At 35.1% G+C, this 19,377-nt stretch overlaps 1 protein-coding gene across 2 annotated transcripts in view; it reads left to right on the top strand.

The window, feature by feature from the left end:
* The window catches only part of CDH10 (cadherin 10), a 104,110-nt gene that overhangs the window by 76,512 nt on the left and 8,221 nt on the right, over positions 1-19,377 (top strand). The window contains exons 6-10 of one of the 2 annotated variants that reach the window (XM_065667563.1): positions 4,017-4,204; positions 7,032-7,285; positions 9,507-9,643; positions 11,976-12,097; positions 18,065-18,173. In XM_065667563.1, the coding sequence (XP_065523635.1) occupies positions 4,017-4,204; positions 7,032-7,285; positions 9,507-9,643; positions 11,976-12,097; positions 18,065-18,173 (810 nt within the window). The remainder of the gene's footprint in view (positions 1-4,016; positions 4,205-7,031; positions 7,286-9,506; positions 9,644-11,975; positions 12,098-18,064; positions 18,174-19,377) is intronic. The other variant, XM_065667564.1, reaches the window with a different exon arrangement.

The raw sequence follows: 19,377 nt of genomic DNA on the forward strand, positions 1-19,377 counted from the left end.
TGTTTGTTAGTTACATGGTCAAATATAACTGCAGGAAACATGGAATACTTTCCAGTACTATGGGAGGGAGTGGAAGGTGGGCTTGTAAGAGCATTAGAGCAATGTTCTTTTTCCTTACCTATTGCTTAAATCCTACACACTCCCCCACTGGAAAATAAAACATGTAGTAATTCTAAATATGCAGAAATGTTTGAATTGTAGTATCTGCTTAAATATTTAATCATGAAGAACGTGGAAAAGAAATTACTTGAAGGGAATCAAGCAGATTTGAACGTTTTCAGTTACAGTGCTACAAAACCTAACAGAAAATTTCCCGAAGTAAAAGGCATTTAACTTTTTATTTTTTTACAGCTTAAGTTTTCCGGTGTTTTTTATAATGGTTTTTAGCTTCTTATAGTACAGCTATCAAGACTGTTTATCCTCAAACTAAAATATAAAACCAAGCTTGGTCTCTATGGAAAATGGAAATATTAAACTATGTAACATCAAGCTTGTTAAAGGTGAAGCATTTTAAATACATTTGAAGCCTTTTGCAGGTGGTTTGGACATAATTAATAGTTAAAGTATTCAAAGTATCCTCACCACCTATTTTTTCTTCTGTATAACTCTACTGAATCCACTAGTTATTATCAGTTTTCAGGCTCAAAATAACAAAATTGGCTTCAAATGACTCTGATTTTTGCATGTTCTTTATAGCACAAATGCAGTGTGAAATTTTGTTCATTTTGAAATTGTAGTTAATACATATGTATTTAGCTAAGATGTTTTATCACCATGTGATTTCGTATCAAAATCATGAACAATTGAATACTTACAGTTTGTGCATTTCCACACAGACCCTATTCTGGACAGAATTTATTGGTAATTTGTTACTTTATATTCTTGGTATTTTCACAACTTTTTGATTTACAGTTTGTCTTGTTCCCTTTGCGTATAGAGGATTATGGTAATTTTAGTGCCATGGAGGCAAGGAATGCTGGTACTTCCATCTGGGCTTGGCCTTTTTTCTTGTTTCTTGAACAGTGCGTTAAATTAATACTTAGAATGATAGAGTCAACTTTCTAGACCAGTTTTACTTACCAATGACTTATCTGGCAGTCCAACATCATATTTGAGTCAGATAAGGACCTGATGTAGCAGATATTGGAGCTTTGTTTCAACTGTAATATTACAAATGCTGTCAGAAGTAAGAAGATGGTGTTGGCCAATGATAAATGGAAAAAATGGAAAATGGAAAAAGTTGTTTACAGACTTTGGAGCCTGAGCCTAACTGAAACTCAGTGCATCTGAGTTATAGCAACTTGGATCTTCTGTGAGACTGTAGCCTGTTTTACTCTATAAAAACATTCACCTTTACTTTATATGCCTATTTGAGAGTAAATGGGTAGAAGGGTAAACACGAATAAGTTTACTTTTTCATTCTTTATGACTGAATGAAGTATTTCCAGACATAAATGGTCAGACTTTAATCTTCCAGCTGATTTTCACTCTCCTCAGTACATGGAAAAACTTTTCCTTTCCTTGATCCTCCCATTTTTATTCCTGACAGACAAATGAAAGAACATTACTCACTGGATTAAATGCAAACAATTACTGTCATTGCGGAAGAAGTGAGAGAAAAAGGGTGGACAGCAGAATTTTGCAAGAATAACTGTAGTTTGGTATAGTTTGTGTTCTGATGCAGTGTCTAAAACTCATTGCATCCAATACTTAGTCAATGCATTAACTATCTTCAGTGGCAAAAATAACAAAACAAAGTCTCTCATACTACGGTGAAGATTTCTATAAATTGATAATTAGTTATAAAATTATCTTTCAGATTATAGGTTTCTGGTTATTTTCACTCTGTGTTTCAACTGCCTTTTTAATAATTCAAGATATGAGCTCTTATCACTTTGCAGAGCTTATTATTGCAGTTGGAGTCAAAGTAGTGTCCACAAAAGCATAGCTTAGGGATGTAGTTTCAAGCACTTAAGAAAAAAATAAGGGGAATGTTGACACACTATAAAACTAATTATAACATATAAGTATTAATTGGGAAAAAAGTGGTCTTTCATTGTAGTCTCACAGTACTGAATAAATACTAAATTGGAGCAGAGAGTTTTTTTCTTCTGGTTTTGGTTTGTTGGGTATTTTTAACCATCAGGCGATTACAGACAGATTATACACTAATGTAGCAAAGTACACAGATTTATGTATTAGAGAAAGGTAATGAAAATGTCAGAGCAATTGCAAGATGAATCACGCAATTGAAACACCAAAATGTAACTGAGAAAACAAAAAAGAAAAAATCATATAATTAGAATGTGGAGTGTATGTGGCCATAAAATATCAGTCTCATGTCAAAAGCTGCCTAAGTAAAATTATATGAAGAAATGAAATTTCAATATTTTTCATTCAACATTTAATTACAAATGTGAATGTGATGTTTGTTTGTTTTTTTTTTTTTTTAATTTTGCTGGGGTTTTCTGTTTTTCATTGGTTTTTGGTTTTGGTTTTGGGTTTTTTTTTAGTGTTGGCAAACTATAGCACAGTGAAACAGAACAAAAGAGTTCTGTAGAATGAGAAATGAAGTCTCAAATGTCCCAATAAATAATAGGTTTTTTTCCAGTGAGTATTCTCCAAAACAAAACCAATTCCTATGTCACTCTGTAGCCTGTTTGTAATATAGTCTGTTGAGAGACACTTATAATCTCCACATGACTTACCTGTGCTATCCTGAAGATATTACAATATCATGTTTCCAGTGGTCTTCCCATTCTGCCTTGCAGCTGGTCTGTGCCTATGATTCTTCCTGATTGCACAAAACTAATGACTCACTTTATGTACTTTTCTGTACTTCTTATTTGTAATGACTTGTAAATGTGCTGCATTTTGTGTAGCCTGTTAAACTTTTTTCTGTTGTGGGTGCTGACCCTAACCATATCCACTTTTGTGTTACTGTTAACTGTCTTTCTAACTCACCTTACTTACCTTAGGAAGTCTGTAAGTAAAACAGCAAATCTTGGAACAGTTAACTAAGGATAAAGAAGAAAATGTTTTTCAATAGAGCTTTGATGACTTAACTTTCATCTTTGTAATGACAGCTGTATCTGCATAATTTAAAAACTTTTTTCTGACAGTTCTTCATAGTGCATAATGTGTCCCACGTGTTTTTCTACAGTATGTTCTGACAGATGGGACCAAAGATCTCAACCCTTATTTACAGTTTTCACAGTAAGGCTAGGACATAGAATACTAAAAAGTATGGTAAGATACTTATTTCAATTTATTGCAACATGTCTGAATGGTGACAGTTTTATTCCTATGTTTCTTATCAGCTCTATGACACCACAATAAAGGAATGCAACTGAGCTAGAAAAGTAGCACAAAACCAAAATTGCAATATTCATAAGCCTTATTTAAGTATGAATTAACTGGTTTAACAAGTGTGGGCATGATGTCTGCTTGTGGATTTCAAAAACCTATCCTGCATTAAGATGTCATTCAAATGTATTTAATATTATATCTATCTAAATTTGGAAGCTGAAATGTTGGTCTGCTGCTTAGACAGAGAATGGGATTCTGTTCTTGATATTGTTTCCATGATAAAATAGATGTAAAATCTACTATATCCCAAATATAAATGTATACATCTATATAGATATGTCCCAAAGTTAACCAAGTACCTTAGATATTAAGGGGAAATAGGCAGAGTGAAGCCTGAAAAGAACAGAGAGCAATCTTTTCAGATTATATTTGAGGGATGACATAGACCAGAAGAGTACAGACCTAGCTGATTCTTCTTTGAGACAGAATAGAGGTCAATGAATTTGTTTCCTACAATTTTGTTTTCAATCTTTTACCTAAAGTTTTCTTCTGCATTGCTCTCTGCCTCACATTTTGCCCACCCCCCAGTATTAATTGACAAGTTCTCTAGAATAAAAGATACAGAACAATATGCTATCAGCTATTGTGTGACACAGTCTTACTTAACACCTATGGGGCTCCTGAGCAGTTCTTTGTCTCTTTGCTAGGTACCATCCACCTCCGCATCCCCGAGTCCTCCCCAGTTGGGACAGCCATTGGCAGCGTCAAAGCCACGGATGCAGACACTGGAAAAAATGCAGAAGTAGAGTACAGAATAATAGATGGCGATGGAACAGATATGTTTGATATTGTGACACAAAAGGACACACAGGAAGGCATCATAACTGTGCGAAAGGTGTTAAGAACATCCACTAAATGATTTTTGTGTCAATGTTATGCCACAAATGTTCATTGCAAAAAAAGTGTCTAGATCATAAGATGATATGTTCTAACTGCTAAATGTTTGCAAGCATCTCCCATCAGTAAGGTACTATTTCCTTTTAAGATGAACTGTAAGTAACAGGTAGTAACAGTATCTGAAATGCAGCATAGGTTTAAAGCATTATTGCCAGGAAAGTACATAAAAAATGGCCCATCCCCAATGTGTTGGTACTAATTATCTCTGATTTCAAATACACTTCTTTACTATTCGTGTAACCTATTTTCTTGAGCAAGCAATATGAAGTTCAGTCACTACTGTGAGACGTTTTCCTTCTCTAGGCTATTCTCATCAAGTGAGGTTACCAGTGTATGCCAGAACACAAACACACTCACAGAAGTGGAGTAGCAAGCTATATTGTTTTGCTCCTATTTCCAACACATCAGATGGTTAACATATGAGCAGTGAAAAATGACAGTGTCCCTGTTTCAAGGCTAGCTTTAGCTTTGCCCTCTGTCTTGCATGTCAAAGCACTTCCAGAGGTGTAAGATTTCACACTTAGAAATGCAATTCACCTGATCCTCAACAACTTCTCAAATGAATTTCCCTTCCAGAAGTCCCTCAGTCCTTCTCTTACAGATTTTGAGAAGTGTTTCTGAAGAGTTCAGGCAGTTTTCCTAACATAAAATACTGTTTGTATTAGCTTTTAAAACAAATCTTAAGTACAGAACAGTGAATTAAACCCTACTATAAAATATATCTGCACATCTCCTGATATAGCAAATAAAGAAAAGGTAAGTTCTGCAAAGATCAGTGTGTTCCTTTTAAATCTCTTTTCTTCTATGTTCATAGTCAGCATTGCAGCTTACCTGGGAAGGAATTAAAATATAGAGTTTGAGGCCTGATCATTTTTTGTTTCCTGGAAGTTTGCAAAGGCTTCTGTTGAGATGCTTCTTGATTGCTTGCTTCAGATTTTTCACACTGAAGAAAACCAGACTGCTGTTATATTCAATCAATAGCCTTGAAAAAACAGTCTAATAACTTGATCAAGCACAAAAAAAAAAATCGTAAGTTATAACACAGCAGCTCCAAAAATGTCACCAAAAATACTAATGAACAAGATCTTATTTTGTCATTAGCAATCTGACACACTTTGCAGTTTTCAGGATGCTTTCTCATATTGATAAATATGTGATTTATTTAAACAGCATAGAAAACAGCATTAACTAGCAAGGAAGAAGATATACTCAGTTTGTTAATTTATGCAAGTATTTTGTAACTGTTTCTCCACATTGATTATCATTATGTTTTCAGTGGTGAACAACTACAGCTAATGTTCCTTTACTGAGCCCATAGGTTACTAAGTCTGAATTTAACACCTGCTGCAGTAAAGCTTTTTCTGTACAAGTTTTTCTGAACAAATTCTCCCAGCCAAAATAATTGGTTTGCCACAATTTCATATATTTGAGACAGTTTTGTTAATTACTAGTGATACGTTGGAATACCTGTATAATCCATGTTTTGCATTATAGCCTGAAGGTATGTCCAAACTTGATGTGAATGTACTCATAGCAAGTTTACATCATCATGGAACACCTTCAAGTTAAGACAACTAGTTAGAATAAAGGAAGACTAACATGGCTTCTTTCTTGTAGGCTTGACACCAGCATCTCTTAACAGCACCATGCTGCACTATATATAGACACACTGATAGTCTCAGATCTAGGCTAAATAACAGCACTGTGTTATGTTCATAGATATTCTCCCTTCTGCTCTAAATACTATTAAAAAAAATATTAGGGGCAAAGGGGAAACTCATTCTTTCACTGGACTTTCTGCTCTTAAATAGAATATTTAAATTTCTGGTATCTTTCATAAATATTAACTTGTATTTTAAAGCAGTTAGGCAGAAAAAAAAACCACCAAGTCTTCTATCACCCTTTTCACTGATGAATGAAAACCACCAGTTTGTTATCTCTCTGAGATTTTTAGGGAGTTCAGGAAGTCTTTTGGTGTCAGAAAGGTAAATTCTCAGCTTGCTTATTTCCTGAGTATCATTAATTACCTAACACTTTTAATCTACAACAGAAAATTTTGAAGGAATAAAGGTTCTTTTCTACCCAAAATGGCTCCTAATTGTAATCCCGAACCTTTCCTTCTTCTGTTTTAAAAAGGAGCTGCTGACAAAAATGTCAAATCTATTTTGGAAAAAAAAAAAAAAAAATCCCTGATGTTGGATTCATTAAAATAAATGAAATGGAAAAATATAAAGCTCTTTCTGTTTCGCTAGATATTGAGAACTTTGACACACCTTCCCTTCCTTAAAAGAAACATAAAACATTGCTGATATTTAAGACCAGTTACATTTGTTTGACAATAAGGATACTCAGGCCATTTGTGTATCCAAGAGTTTATAGTATTTCCCGGGAAATATTAGTATTAATACCTTGTTTTGAAATGTCACTATTTCTAAGTCTATATTTCAAGTATTTTAAATGTTTATATGATAGTTTCAAATATTATTGTGAAACAACTGAAAAAATATGTAAATAATCAGTATGTTTGCCCTGAAAAATCTTTTTGTTGGTAGTGCTATGATAATTCAAACAATACTTAGGAAAAGGAACTTCCTCTAAAAACAATGGAAATTTTTCACTCTGCTGTGGCAAATTTAAACTCCATTGGGATTCTCCCAGCCCAGGGCAGGATCTGACAAAGCTTGAGTCCTTTTCAGTTTCCATTATAAGTGAACATCTGTCAATATATAATGTAATTTAATGAAAGTTATCATCTTCATTTTTAGCCACTAGACTATGAGACAAGACGACTTTATACCTTGAAAGTAGAAGCTGAGAATACCCATGTGGATCCACGTTTCTATTATCTTGGGCCTTTCAAAGATACAACTATTGTGAAAATCTCTGTAGAAGATGTAGATGAACCTCCCATTTTCAGCAGATCTTCTTACCTTTTTGAGGTTCATGAAGATATTGAGTTGGGGACAATAATAGGAACGGTAATGGCACGGGATCCTGATTCGGCTTCAAGTCCAATAAGGTAATAGTCCAGTAAGAAATTAGACATTGAAAAATTAGTATCTTTTAATTTTTTTTCTACTACTACTAGATCCTACATGCTGCATTGCATCTAGCTGAATGCAGTAAGCTGTATTTTGCAGGGGTGAGGTTGGTGGGTGTGTTTGTTTTTCTATATGTGTAAGCCTTAAGAAACAGGTAAGCAACACTGTCCAAGTTGGATGTGTGTTGTCTTGAAATACTGAACAAAGTACAAAAATTATATTCTGGCAAAACAACCTTATTTACTGACTCTAAAGTCAGTTGGCACATACTTCTTAATGAGGCCCAGCTAGTAAAACTGGATTAGGAAATGAAACTGAATCTAATTTTCTCCTATGGTGATTTGTGTGTATGGAAAAGATAAGAGACAACACCAAGCCTCTGAAACTGAAGAATATAAAAATAACTTAGAATTACATTTTTACCCCCTTTAATTGCATGAGACAACTGACAGTTTTAGTAGTTGTATTTTCTAAATCATGACTGTAAAAAGAACAAACTTGGAGCATTACCTTAATTTGTTTCTGACACAACTTGATGAATCAAGTAGTGATGATACATGCGGCAGGTATCATCACTATTATTTACATAGAGTAGCAACCTAAAGATTATTTTATGTAATTTTTCTGGTTTGTTTATATTTCTTTTCATTCTGTCATAGAAAATTTAGAAGAGGCAGGTGAGGCAAACCAATAATAAGGGCAAAGAAATTTCTAAAAAGTGACAGGGGCCATTGAACCTAGATTTAATTTGTTTGAAGAAAAAATCAAAGATCTATTTAATAATGCTGTTCATAGTACAGCCATTTCACTAGCTTTCATTTAATGCTATCTAGTTGAAGACAAGAACTTTAAAGCAATTTGCATAGCACAGATCAAATTCTCTTTAGTATTTGCTCTGTTCCTCAACTTGCAGAACAGCCTTGTATATTCATTCAAACAATAATTACTTAGAATAAGTATTTACAGGATTTTACTTGTTACAATATCAATACTAAATACAAAGTACTGTTTACCCCAGAAATTAACAGCTAACATTTAAGCAAAAGGATTTTGAAAAGTGTCATATTTTGAAATTAGTTTGCCTAACATATTAATACCACTATTAAAAAAAATATTGTAGCTTCAGGTTGTAAAATTGATTCAGGTTTGTGGTTTTATTTCTGGTTTTCTGTTAATTTTAAAATACTAGCTTCTGTTCATTAAAATTATAAGTTCAGCTTTCTATAAATTGAGTGCAAACAGCTTCCCATTGCCCTTAACTTGTTGACATTTTATTTGGTTTACATGTTTATATTATTGTACGTGGTACAGTGAGCAAACAAAACCCACCAAAACATTACAGACATTATTTTCATATTATAGCATTTTTTTTTCATTTGGTTCAGTTCAGTTAAATACTGTAAATAAATCCATATGCACTTAATGAACTATTTAGATCATTCATAAAAGTTCATGGAAATATGAGCAATTGTTTCTGTTGCACTGTACAAGTGTACTAGCAGACCTTTTTTTCTTATTTAGCCCAATTCTGCCAGAATCCTACGTTAAATTCCACATCAAAGGTTCAATCCTAACTTTGAAGGCAGTGTTAAATATTAGGAAAGAAAAAAAAAGGAAAAACATTGAAAAAAATTAGAAAAATACATTTTGCCATATTGTACTAGTAGAATTTTTTGCCTGTGGAAGTACAGCAACTATAGCAACACAGAATGTCCCTTGACATCACTATATTCTTGAAATTTCTGCATGTGAACTTTATTTTACTTGATTTTTTTTTAAACTTGAGCTCTAGTAAATTAATATATTCTAAAGTACAGAAGCAGAGCTTATAACAGTAATTTTGAAAAGCTCATAAATTAGCTGTCAGTCTCAGTCTGAAGGAACAGTACATTAAAGACAATTTTCCTTTCAGGTTTAAAAAATCCTGTAATTGTTATACTGAAATTCTGACTTTTTTATGATTCTCATATGTCTATAAAAGCTCACATATATTGTATATTTATGAAATTCTTGCAATTTTTATTCCTCATTCTATGGAATTAACCTTGAGAATTTTCGTGTTTATAGAAACTAAGTATATGTGTTCTCAAAATTAACCTTTGTAATGTAATACATAGAACCTAAAAATTGTATTGACGTATGCTTTCCTCCATTTTCTATCATTATGACAATACTTTTCCTTTCTTTATCCCTATTTAGGTTTTCTCTGGATCGTCACACTGACCTTGACAGGATATTTAATATTCATTCTGGAAATGGGTCCATCTATACTTCTAAGCCACTTGACCGTGAGATATCACAATGGCACAATCTTAGCGTTATAGCAGCTGAGATCAGTAAGCCAATTTGGTCTCTTCTTCCTTTCAGTTTTCCTTAGCCTGCAAAGTTTACAGCTGTGACTTCATGAGAAAAACACTCTCTTCCTTCCATCCTGCCTCTTTCTGTTAGATATTCTGGGAAAGTAAATTGGGGGTAGCTAACAACAGCTGTCTCCTTGTTGTATCTTTTTCTCACCTACATCCAACACTGATTTTTAATGTTCAAGTTCATTCTGAAATGAACCAATTAAATAATTCTGTTCTATTAGTTTTCTTTGAGCACAGTGACATGATTTTGCTCTTAAGGTAGCAGATGTCAGCAGGATAATCTATGGTTTTGTCTCTATTGTTTTCCTTATTACCTTAGAAATAATTTCATTCTCTGTTCCTATCGTCTCTACACTTACAGCACTTGCAATCAGTACATCTTACAAGTTAGGTTCAATTTGATCCCAATACTGTAGCATTTCTTGGAATATTTTCATGTTAAAACTACAAATAGGAAAGCAGAAATCCTTCTAAGCCTGCTATGTTATTAACTAATAATAATCACCCAACAGAAAATTTTCTAAGGGATAAGGCTCTGATTTTTTTAAATCAGCCAGTGAAGATCATTTCCATTCAGAGACACTGGCATTTTTTTAGGGTTAATTCTATATCAGTAAAAAAAAAAAAAAAAGAAAAAATTAAAAAATGTGCTCATCAGCAGTGAAACAAGGTTGGCAAGAGCTACACTGCAGGGAACTGAATGGAGCATTGTCTCCAGGCAATTAACCACTCTTAGCATGCCTGTTCCCATTTGTACAGTCCAGACTAATAGGCTGGTTGTACTGAGCACACCTGATAGCTGTATTTTTGGGGTTTTTAAGCCTTTTCTTTTTTTTTTTCCTTCACAATGCATTGTCCCCAGCTTACAGTCCTTCACAGTGCTGTCCAGCATTGTACAAGTACTTTTTAGAAGTATTTATATAATGAAAAAGCTTAGTATCCTTGTAAGATTGTATCACAGTGCTAAACATATTTCCTTGTAGGGATACTTTATACACATTTACAGTTTGGACCTACTTGGAGTGTTGGCAATCTCTAAAGTAGTATGTTAGTTTTGGAGAAAAATGTGACTGGGGAGATTTAGGTCTTTAAAAATATTACCTGTAAATCATGACACAATGGGAAAGCAGAACTTGCTTGGAAAGTTAGTACAAGAATGCAAAAGTCTATGAAAAACAGTGCTTGAAAACTGACATTTTAAACAATTCAGGATGTCAGAAAGATCCACATCACACTCTTTAGCGAAGGTGTTATATAATAACAAGTGAACTTAACACCAGCTACTCCTGAAAGTTTACTGCTTTATTTGAAGCAGCTTAAAAGGAGAAAAAAAAAAAAAACCTGTTATTTTGATTCATCTCTACTGTTACTTATCCCATTCGATTAAACCTTCAAAATCATATCCAGCAGAATTCCAAGGAATGCCTGCACCTTTTTTACTCACAGGTATTCTTTCAGATTCTTGGTATGGCAACTAGATCAGCAAGTGAGAATAGGGACACTTGTATTCCAGAATTAACCTATACTAATGAGAACTCATTTAAGTAATAATAAGGGTTTGGCATTTGGCAAGAGGGGGAGGTTACTATACTTGTTTCTTAACCTAAGGTCTGAAAATTTACATTCACATTTTTATGGTAATTTAAACATAAAAACTCTGATTCTAATCAATTTGTTACCACATTATTTGGGGGATGCTTTCATTGGCTTTGATGGGATTTCTCCCTCCTTACTAAAGCACAAGAAAGGAAAATCAGGCTTGAAAATTTTTCAAAACATATATGCATGTTGTGGTTTAAGTGAACTCTGCCTCAGCCAAAACTGGCACAATGCTCAAAGTCAGTAACAAATCACAAATAATTTTAAAATAAAAACTTTACAGCAGAATAATACTCTTGAGCCTACCAAATAACCAAATTTGTCATTACAGTAGTAGGCATACTTTTCATACACTATATTTGCATAGATCATTAACAGTTGCAGTCCCTGTTTTCATGTAGAAATCTTAATTGCTCGCTGGATACCAATACTTTTAATTTACTTTTTACCCTAAGCAAAACATCTTATTTTTCAGGAGGTCTGATTCTTAGCTGGTATCGGTTTGTATGCTAAATTTTGATCTGTTTCATTCCTAATCTTGCATGACTTCCCTGCCCATAGCAGGGGGTGTTGGAACTGGATGATCTTAAGATCCTTTCCAACCCTAACTGTTCTATGATTCTATGACTATTGGTCATGAAATCTGTAAGAAACCAGAACACATTTAGTAGGAAAATGAACTCATTTTTTTCTCTTCTGTCAGACAACCCCAAAGATGCTACTCGTGTTCCTGTCTATGTAAGAATTTTGGATGTTAATGACAATGCCCCACAGTTTGCAGTATTCTATGATACTTTTGTCTGTGAAAATGCGAGAGCTGGACAGGTATGCCTTTGGTAAACACTTCCCATTTTCCAGTTTTTCTATGGCACCTAATTGTAGATCATGCCTGTCACCTGGGAGGGAGGAATCATGTCTGAAATAGCTTTTGAAATGTTAAAAATGAAAGCAAAGCAGCTCTGTAGGTGAGGCTTAGAGTAACATATCAATATATTACAACAGCATCTGTGTGTGAATTACCACTTTCCTTTAGCTAACCCTATACTACTGTTAAATCCTCACTAGGTATATTAAAGAGACATGGTCATAATTAGTTTTGCTATTATCTTCACTAAGATGTTACATGCAACTACAAAATGTTTGATCTATATTTTCAAAAACTGTCAAATAACATATTTCAGGTATATTTCAATCCATGCTAATGGTGATTACATACATTTACATCTGTCACACCTTTTTTTTTATGTTAGACATCTTTTATTATAGCACCAAAAACTTGTGAAAAGAAAACATACTTTTTTTTTTTTTTTTAACTGGTAACATAATACTTTGTTTTGCCTCTTAGAGGATACAGAATGTGTACTTCAATTTAAGTGTAATGGCTGCACTGCTTATTATCTAGCTCCTAATAGGCAGCTGCTTATTAGAACTGTTAAAAAACGTTTTTTCCTATTACAGCACAGCACGTCCAAGAGTACAGTCAGCCAATAATAAATCCTTTCAAATGGCAGCAGTAGCACCTCAGTGCAATCATTTCAGCACCTTTGAACAGAATGTGAGAGAAGTGCCAGCTTATCTTAACTGTCTAAGTCCTACAGGTGTGGCATTCAGGTTGTATTACAAATTTTACATTCAGGTTGCCATTCTTCTTTCTAAAGTAATATCAGCTGGAAATTAGAACAGGCCCAAATTTATAAAGCATAAGACATATAATGGTACTAAGCAAGGGCATTTGTCTGGCATGACAGTTACAAGAGAATTCAAGCTGTTAGGTGAACAGAAATCACTGGCTAAACATTTAAAACTTTTGACAGTTTTGACAGTGTCTTCTATAAATTCTAAAATATTTAATAATTTTCAATATGAGATATGGATTAAGAATTGGAAAATTAAAAGCACTGAATTTTCCTCTTCCAGTGTCATGAAAAGAATTCTGGGTAAAAAAAAATAAATGCATTAATCCACAAATCTTACTCTGTCCAGGCAACTGACTATAGAAGGAACAGGAAATGTTCACTAAAACAATTATCATATAAACATGTTTTGAGGAACTCTAATTTTTCTGAGCTATCCAGAATATTCAGATCAGTATAATTTATAATATAAAAGTTATTTTTACATTGCACTGGTTTTCTGTTTGCATTCAGAAAAAGGTGTCAGTTATAAAGTTGAAATAACCCACACTAATCATTTAAAGCTAAAATGAAAAGCTGAGTAAGTTTTATGCATCCATAAATGTTTATTCAAATTGTTACAGACCTCAGCAGTGTCTCCTTTATCAGGAAAAAAAAGTGCCAAGTTTACTAAAAGGCCTATAAACTTTTATTTTATTAAAGAAAATCTAAGTTGCCAGTGATAAAAAAAAAATCCACACGAAAAGAAAGAATTGCAATGCAAGATAACATGAATAGTCCATTTGAATGTAATTATATTCTTGCTTACTGGCAGATCATAAATTAGCCTTGTTATTTTGGAATTCAGGCTGTCCTGAGTTTGAATCTAACCAATCCATACTGAACATGGTGCTCTAAGTTTAATTCCTCCCACATTTATGCTAACGTTTTTCCTTCCGCCTTTTCATAATTATGTTTGATCTATGATCAAATTGAAATCTGTTAGATCACTGAAACTATTATATTTCACCATTCATGAATTCTGTAGTATTCATTTAAATATTTCCTGTCTCTTACTGACAAACATTTTAATGAGTATTATAGTTTTCCAGTTTCATTTTCCCTTGAAATTTCCATTTAGTTAATTTGTATAGAAGTATATATAGAATATACACACATATATATACACATATATAGACACACACTAAAATATATAGAGATGTGTGTCATTTTAATGGTGATTATTTTTTTGACCCCTCAAAAATGAGAACGCTCTTGGTGTGATGGCATAAAGGGACACAGACATTCATGGGAACTGTTCAAGGCTGATTCAGTAGGAGCTGAGGGGAAGAAAGGAGAGAAATTCCCATACTGCTATAGCCCTGTACACAAATAAGTTCAGCTGTCCTCCACCCCTAGGTGAAAAGAGTTAGGAGCTAGGCATCTGGGCAGATGAATTCCCACTGGTTTTGTCAGCTTCCAGCTGCCACACGTCTGGCAGCTCAGCAGCCAACTTCAAAGATCCTATAAGGTAAAAGACAGGAATCAGAGTAGAAAACAGAATTCAGTCCTGCTTTAGAGAGACTGTATATGGAAGCTGAGTATGTTTTTTCTACATACTCATTTCCACTATAGTAATGGTCAGAAGAAGGGCCCTTTCTTCTCCCTTTGTAAATGACCTGCCAAAAGAAAAAGAAGGCATGAGTTGACCTTGGACAGCAGCGAGGCGACCACCCAGCCACTCGACCAAGAGAAAAAGGCAACAGCTGCTGAATCCTCAACCTCCTCTGCCACTTCTTCCTCCTCACACTTTTCCCAACTTCACTGTGGGTATTCCCCATAGGCTGCAGTCCTTCAGAATAAATCTGCAGCATGGGGTCTTCTTCAGGGCTGCAGGGAAACGCCCGCCCCACTGGGTCCCTCCCGGTGCCGCAGGGGCATCTCTGCCGGGCACCCGGAGCCCCTCCTGCCCTGCTCCCGCTCTGCCCTCGGGGCTCGCAGGGCTGTCTCTCACCCGGTTCCCCTCAGCCCTGGCTGCCGGGCACCGTTTGCCCTTCCTTACCCAGGCTTTCCCCGAGGTGCCCGCCCGTGGCTGAGGGGCTCAGCTCTGCTTTGCGGTGGGGCCGTTGGACCCGGCTGGGACCGGCTGTGTCCGGCACCGGGCAGCGCCGGCCACTGCTCACAGGGGACGCCCGGGCAGCGCCTCGATGCTGCTGGTGCTGACAGCACATGGGCGCCTGTACCTGATGCCAGTATATCGTGATGTTTAAATGGGAAACTAATTAGTTTTCTTTACTGCCCTTTGATTGTTCACCACTTTGTCCTACTCTGACACTGTGTTGTAGATGACCTATAAGGCAGAGTTTACTGTTAGCATTTCCTGTACCACACTGGGATGCTCATTGTCTCCTTTATTTTGATCAGAAGCAGTGAAATAAAGGAGAGTGGAGGAAACAAGTAAAACAAACAGAGCTATTAAAAAAAAAAAACAACCCAAAAAACAAACAAACAAAAAAGCAAACAAAAAAAAAATTTAAAAAATTAAGAAAAATCCAGATTCCAGACCTCAACCTTCTCTCAAACAGAAGCTGTGGTAACTCTTTTTGCTCAACCATCAGGAAGTCAAATATACCTTATGATACCCAAACCTGTGATGCTGCTGTAATTGTCTTCAAGAAAGATGGAGTAGGCTAGCAAAAAAATCACCAAAATAACCTATATAATTGACTACATCTCTACTTTTATTATTTCTCAGCAATGCAAAAGGAATCTCCTTTCCCCCTTGCTCGTTTATATGTTGTGTTTGTATGTGTTGTCTGAAGCTTGCTTCATGTCCAGGCCTTGAAAGTGCACAAGTGAACATGTAGTGCTTCAAAAAGTTAAAGGTGCTGCTCATTCCAAAAACCAAAGGCCAACTCTAAATAAACTTCACCCACACTGAGCTCCCAATCTGGTGAAATAGCTTGCTCCTTGTGATGACATACAGGAGGAACTCAAGTGCACCAGTGACACTGCAAGGAGAACATCCCGTACTCAAACAGATGAGTACTTGCTCTATTGAAATGTGTATGTGGCCTTATTTGAGAAAGAGCTAGCAATGCACTTCCAGTGCAAAATTCCAGTAATATCCTCATTTACAAAATAAATTTACAATTTAAAAGTTTAGGTTCTAATTGGGAATAGCAAAGCAAATCATGCTTTTGTTTGTGATGTATTTTACAATTTAGAGGTGCTGTAAATGTCACAATGTATCTAAACATTTTCACTAAGATCATCCTTAAAACTTTGCCTTTTAATGAAATGTATCAGCAAATAAACTGACACTGTGTAATATTTAGTCAACCAAATGTTTGCTGGCATTTTTTAATTATCCTTACATTTTTATATATAAATGATGCTTGCAACAAAAAACACAAGATTTTTTCATCCTCAATGCAAACAAGTTAGCTGAATTTGCCTCCAAATTATTTCATAAGGTTAAACATGATTATTATTTGAACAGACAAGTTCCCAGAGCACTTTAATTGCTACAACAAATGAGGGATGGAAGAATTAATAGGAGTTCCTTTCTTGCTGTCTGTTGTTCTGATAAGGGATACTGGTTGGCAGTGCCATACTAGATGAAAAATCCCCTCTATGCCTTCTCTTCTCCAGACTAAGATAAGAGTGTTCCCAAGCAAATCAGCTGGGTTCTGGCTAATGTTTGGAATATTGCCCTCAGAGAGAAAGGAGGAAAGGAGAATATCCCCTCACACCGAAGCGCAGTGGTGGTTCGGTTTAAACCACGACAACTGTAAAAGATTTTAAGCTACAAAAAAAGAATTCTACATGCTCCTTTTAAATTGTATGGACACTCGGAAGAGTTGATTTTCACTGACTGCATTCATGGTCTTCAGTTACGAAGTAAAATGGACTACTCTTTTCTTGACTTAATTTCGCAAAACCCTCTAAATATTTATTTGCTAATTGCTCACGAAATAGTTAGAAGTTTCTTTACTTAAAACCAAGTAGTATTATTTGCTTGTATTATCTGGGATTTTTTTTTTCTTTGTTTACTAAGTTACTAGATGTTTATATGAGAAAACAAATTTAGAGAAAGACAAAACTCTAGTTGAAAAAGCAAGCAAGCTGCTGTATTAAAATAAATCCAGCTTTTGCCTCATGAAGAATTTTTTTTGGTGTATTCTGGATGGACAGAAAGAAGTTGGGAGTTAATCATGTATTTTTAAGGCAAACAGGAGTACATTACAATTATTGATGTTAAAGATGATCAGCCCTGACAAAAGCTGTGATACTAAGAGAAGTGGCTAGATTTGGAAGAACTGGAAGAGGAAAACCAAACAGGGTTAACAAGTATGACACAGGGAATAAGTAGTGTCAAAAATTGGGCGTAATTCCATGCTTGACAAAACACTGCAATTTAAAATAATGGATTAAAAATGAATAATAAAAATTATCTATGCTAAACGTCAACCTATTTTTTTACAAGTTAAACATAGGAACATAACTGAACATTCATGCCTGCTTATACAAAAATTCAGCCATAGCTACAGTTTTTATTGCTATGGTATAAGAATAAACCACTCTGAAATAAAGCAATAAATATGTAAAACAATGAATTTTGTTTGGGAAAGGGCATTTTGATAGAAACTTCAGTGAAAACACACACACATATTCTACACACACACACACACACACACATGCACACCCTGACAGATACATGCTGGTAAAGGGCTTTCCATTACTTCCCCCTGAATGCCCAAACTTTTTTGTAGTCATTGCAGGAATCAATCAATCCAAGTATTGATCTGACCTGATCCATCTTGCTCTGAGAACTGCGCCATCAGAATTTCGTTCCACTCTGAGGTGGTGCATCTGTAGAGTCTGCTACAATGTTTTACAAGAGTTGAAATGTATATAATCCAACTGGCATATTTTTCTCAGGAATCATACCTGGAGTATTTTGGTATACTAATAAATAGAAAAATCTTGATTTTATATACACTTGTTTAACGTTTGTTCAGTTAATATGACGTACAGATTAAGTGTTAAGTCAGTATGTGTATAGTTTGAATATGAAGTTGTCTAACACTTCTAGTCTTCTTAATCATACAGCTGTGTCAAAAACCTAGTTGTATTTGGGCTTTTTGTTGTTTGTTTGCTTCTTTTTTCCCTGCAGCTTATTCAGACCATAAGTGCAGTAGACAAAGATGACCCCCTTGGTGGACAAAAATTTTTCTTCAGTTTAGCTGCCGTTAACCCTAACTTCACTGTTCAGGATAATGAAGGTAAAATTCATGCCTGTTTCACAGAAAGAGTTTTTATTTTTACTGTCTTGCATACATTCCTGGAATATGTATCTGCCTTTGATGTCTGTCAATATATAGAAAAGCTGTTAAGGCTGTTGCTAGCAATAATAATAATTTTGTGTGAATGTCTGTGGTTTGGGACGTCTACATTTCTACATTTTTATCTGTGTAAGTGAGCAAAAATTAACATGGCACAAATTAGCATGGCAAAAATGCGATAAAAGAAGTTATAAAGAAAATCAGTAAAGTGCTGGTTTGGTGTGGAGAGCCAGATGAAATGCTTCACCAAAGATTTCAAAAAGATTTCAAAGACGGCTTCAGCTGTCAAGGTCAGGTTTTTCTCTTTAGCCTTCTGTTGCATAGTTCTGATTTCAAGTCTTCCATTTTTCTTCGTTGTGAAGATAGTGAAAATAGTGGTTCTCGGCATATAGCCGCTTTGGCTTTTCTTTTGATCCTTTGTCAAACTTTATTGGAGAAAATTTTCAGAAGGTTCTTTTGGGGGAGTTGAACTATGCACCTATTTTGTCCTTATCAGTATGACTAACTGAGAAGGCTCTAGATTACAGAGGAAATAAATGAGGCAGGGTATGGTACTGGCCCTCATATGTGTTAAAGGCATAAAGGCGACTGGAACAGTACTCTATTTCTAATGAAGATTTCAGGAAATAACAGGCTGCAAACAACAGCAGAAAAAAAATTCCAACAGTAGGGAAAGTGAAGGATCAAAATAGTTTGGGTACTTTCTAAAATCCCCAGCAACAGTAATTTAAAGATGTCAGACACAGGTTGTGGGAATCGCCGGGAGACGAGCTCATCAGATGATGACCGACAAGTCTCGTTTATTGCTAAGCAGATGGATACTTATATACCTTGCTTGCATGTTTATAGTTTGGTTACAGAGAGATCATTGGCTTATAGCTTTTACATGTTACAAGATCATTGGTTTATAGCTTCTACATTTTTGCAGCTACACCGTGCACCCCCCCACCATCCTCCTTCTCATGCACTTATCACTTAGTGGCCTTGGCTGTGATTGGTCATAGTATGTTGCTGTTTGCCGGTGTCCTTCATTTCCTCATTATCTGGCATGAGAGGTTTGCACCATCTTCTACACAGATGTCTTGTTTCAGCTCGTTGATGGGAGCATGACCTTTGACCTTTTTTCGACAAGCCAATCCTCCAC

The sequence above is a fragment of the Lathamus discolor genome, chromosome 2 (assembly GCF_037157495.1).
Source record: "Lathamus discolor isolate bLatDis1 chromosome 2, bLatDis1.hap1, whole genome shotgun sequence".
NCBI lineage: Eukaryota > Metazoa > Chordata > Aves > Psittaciformes > Psittacidae > Lathamus > Lathamus discolor.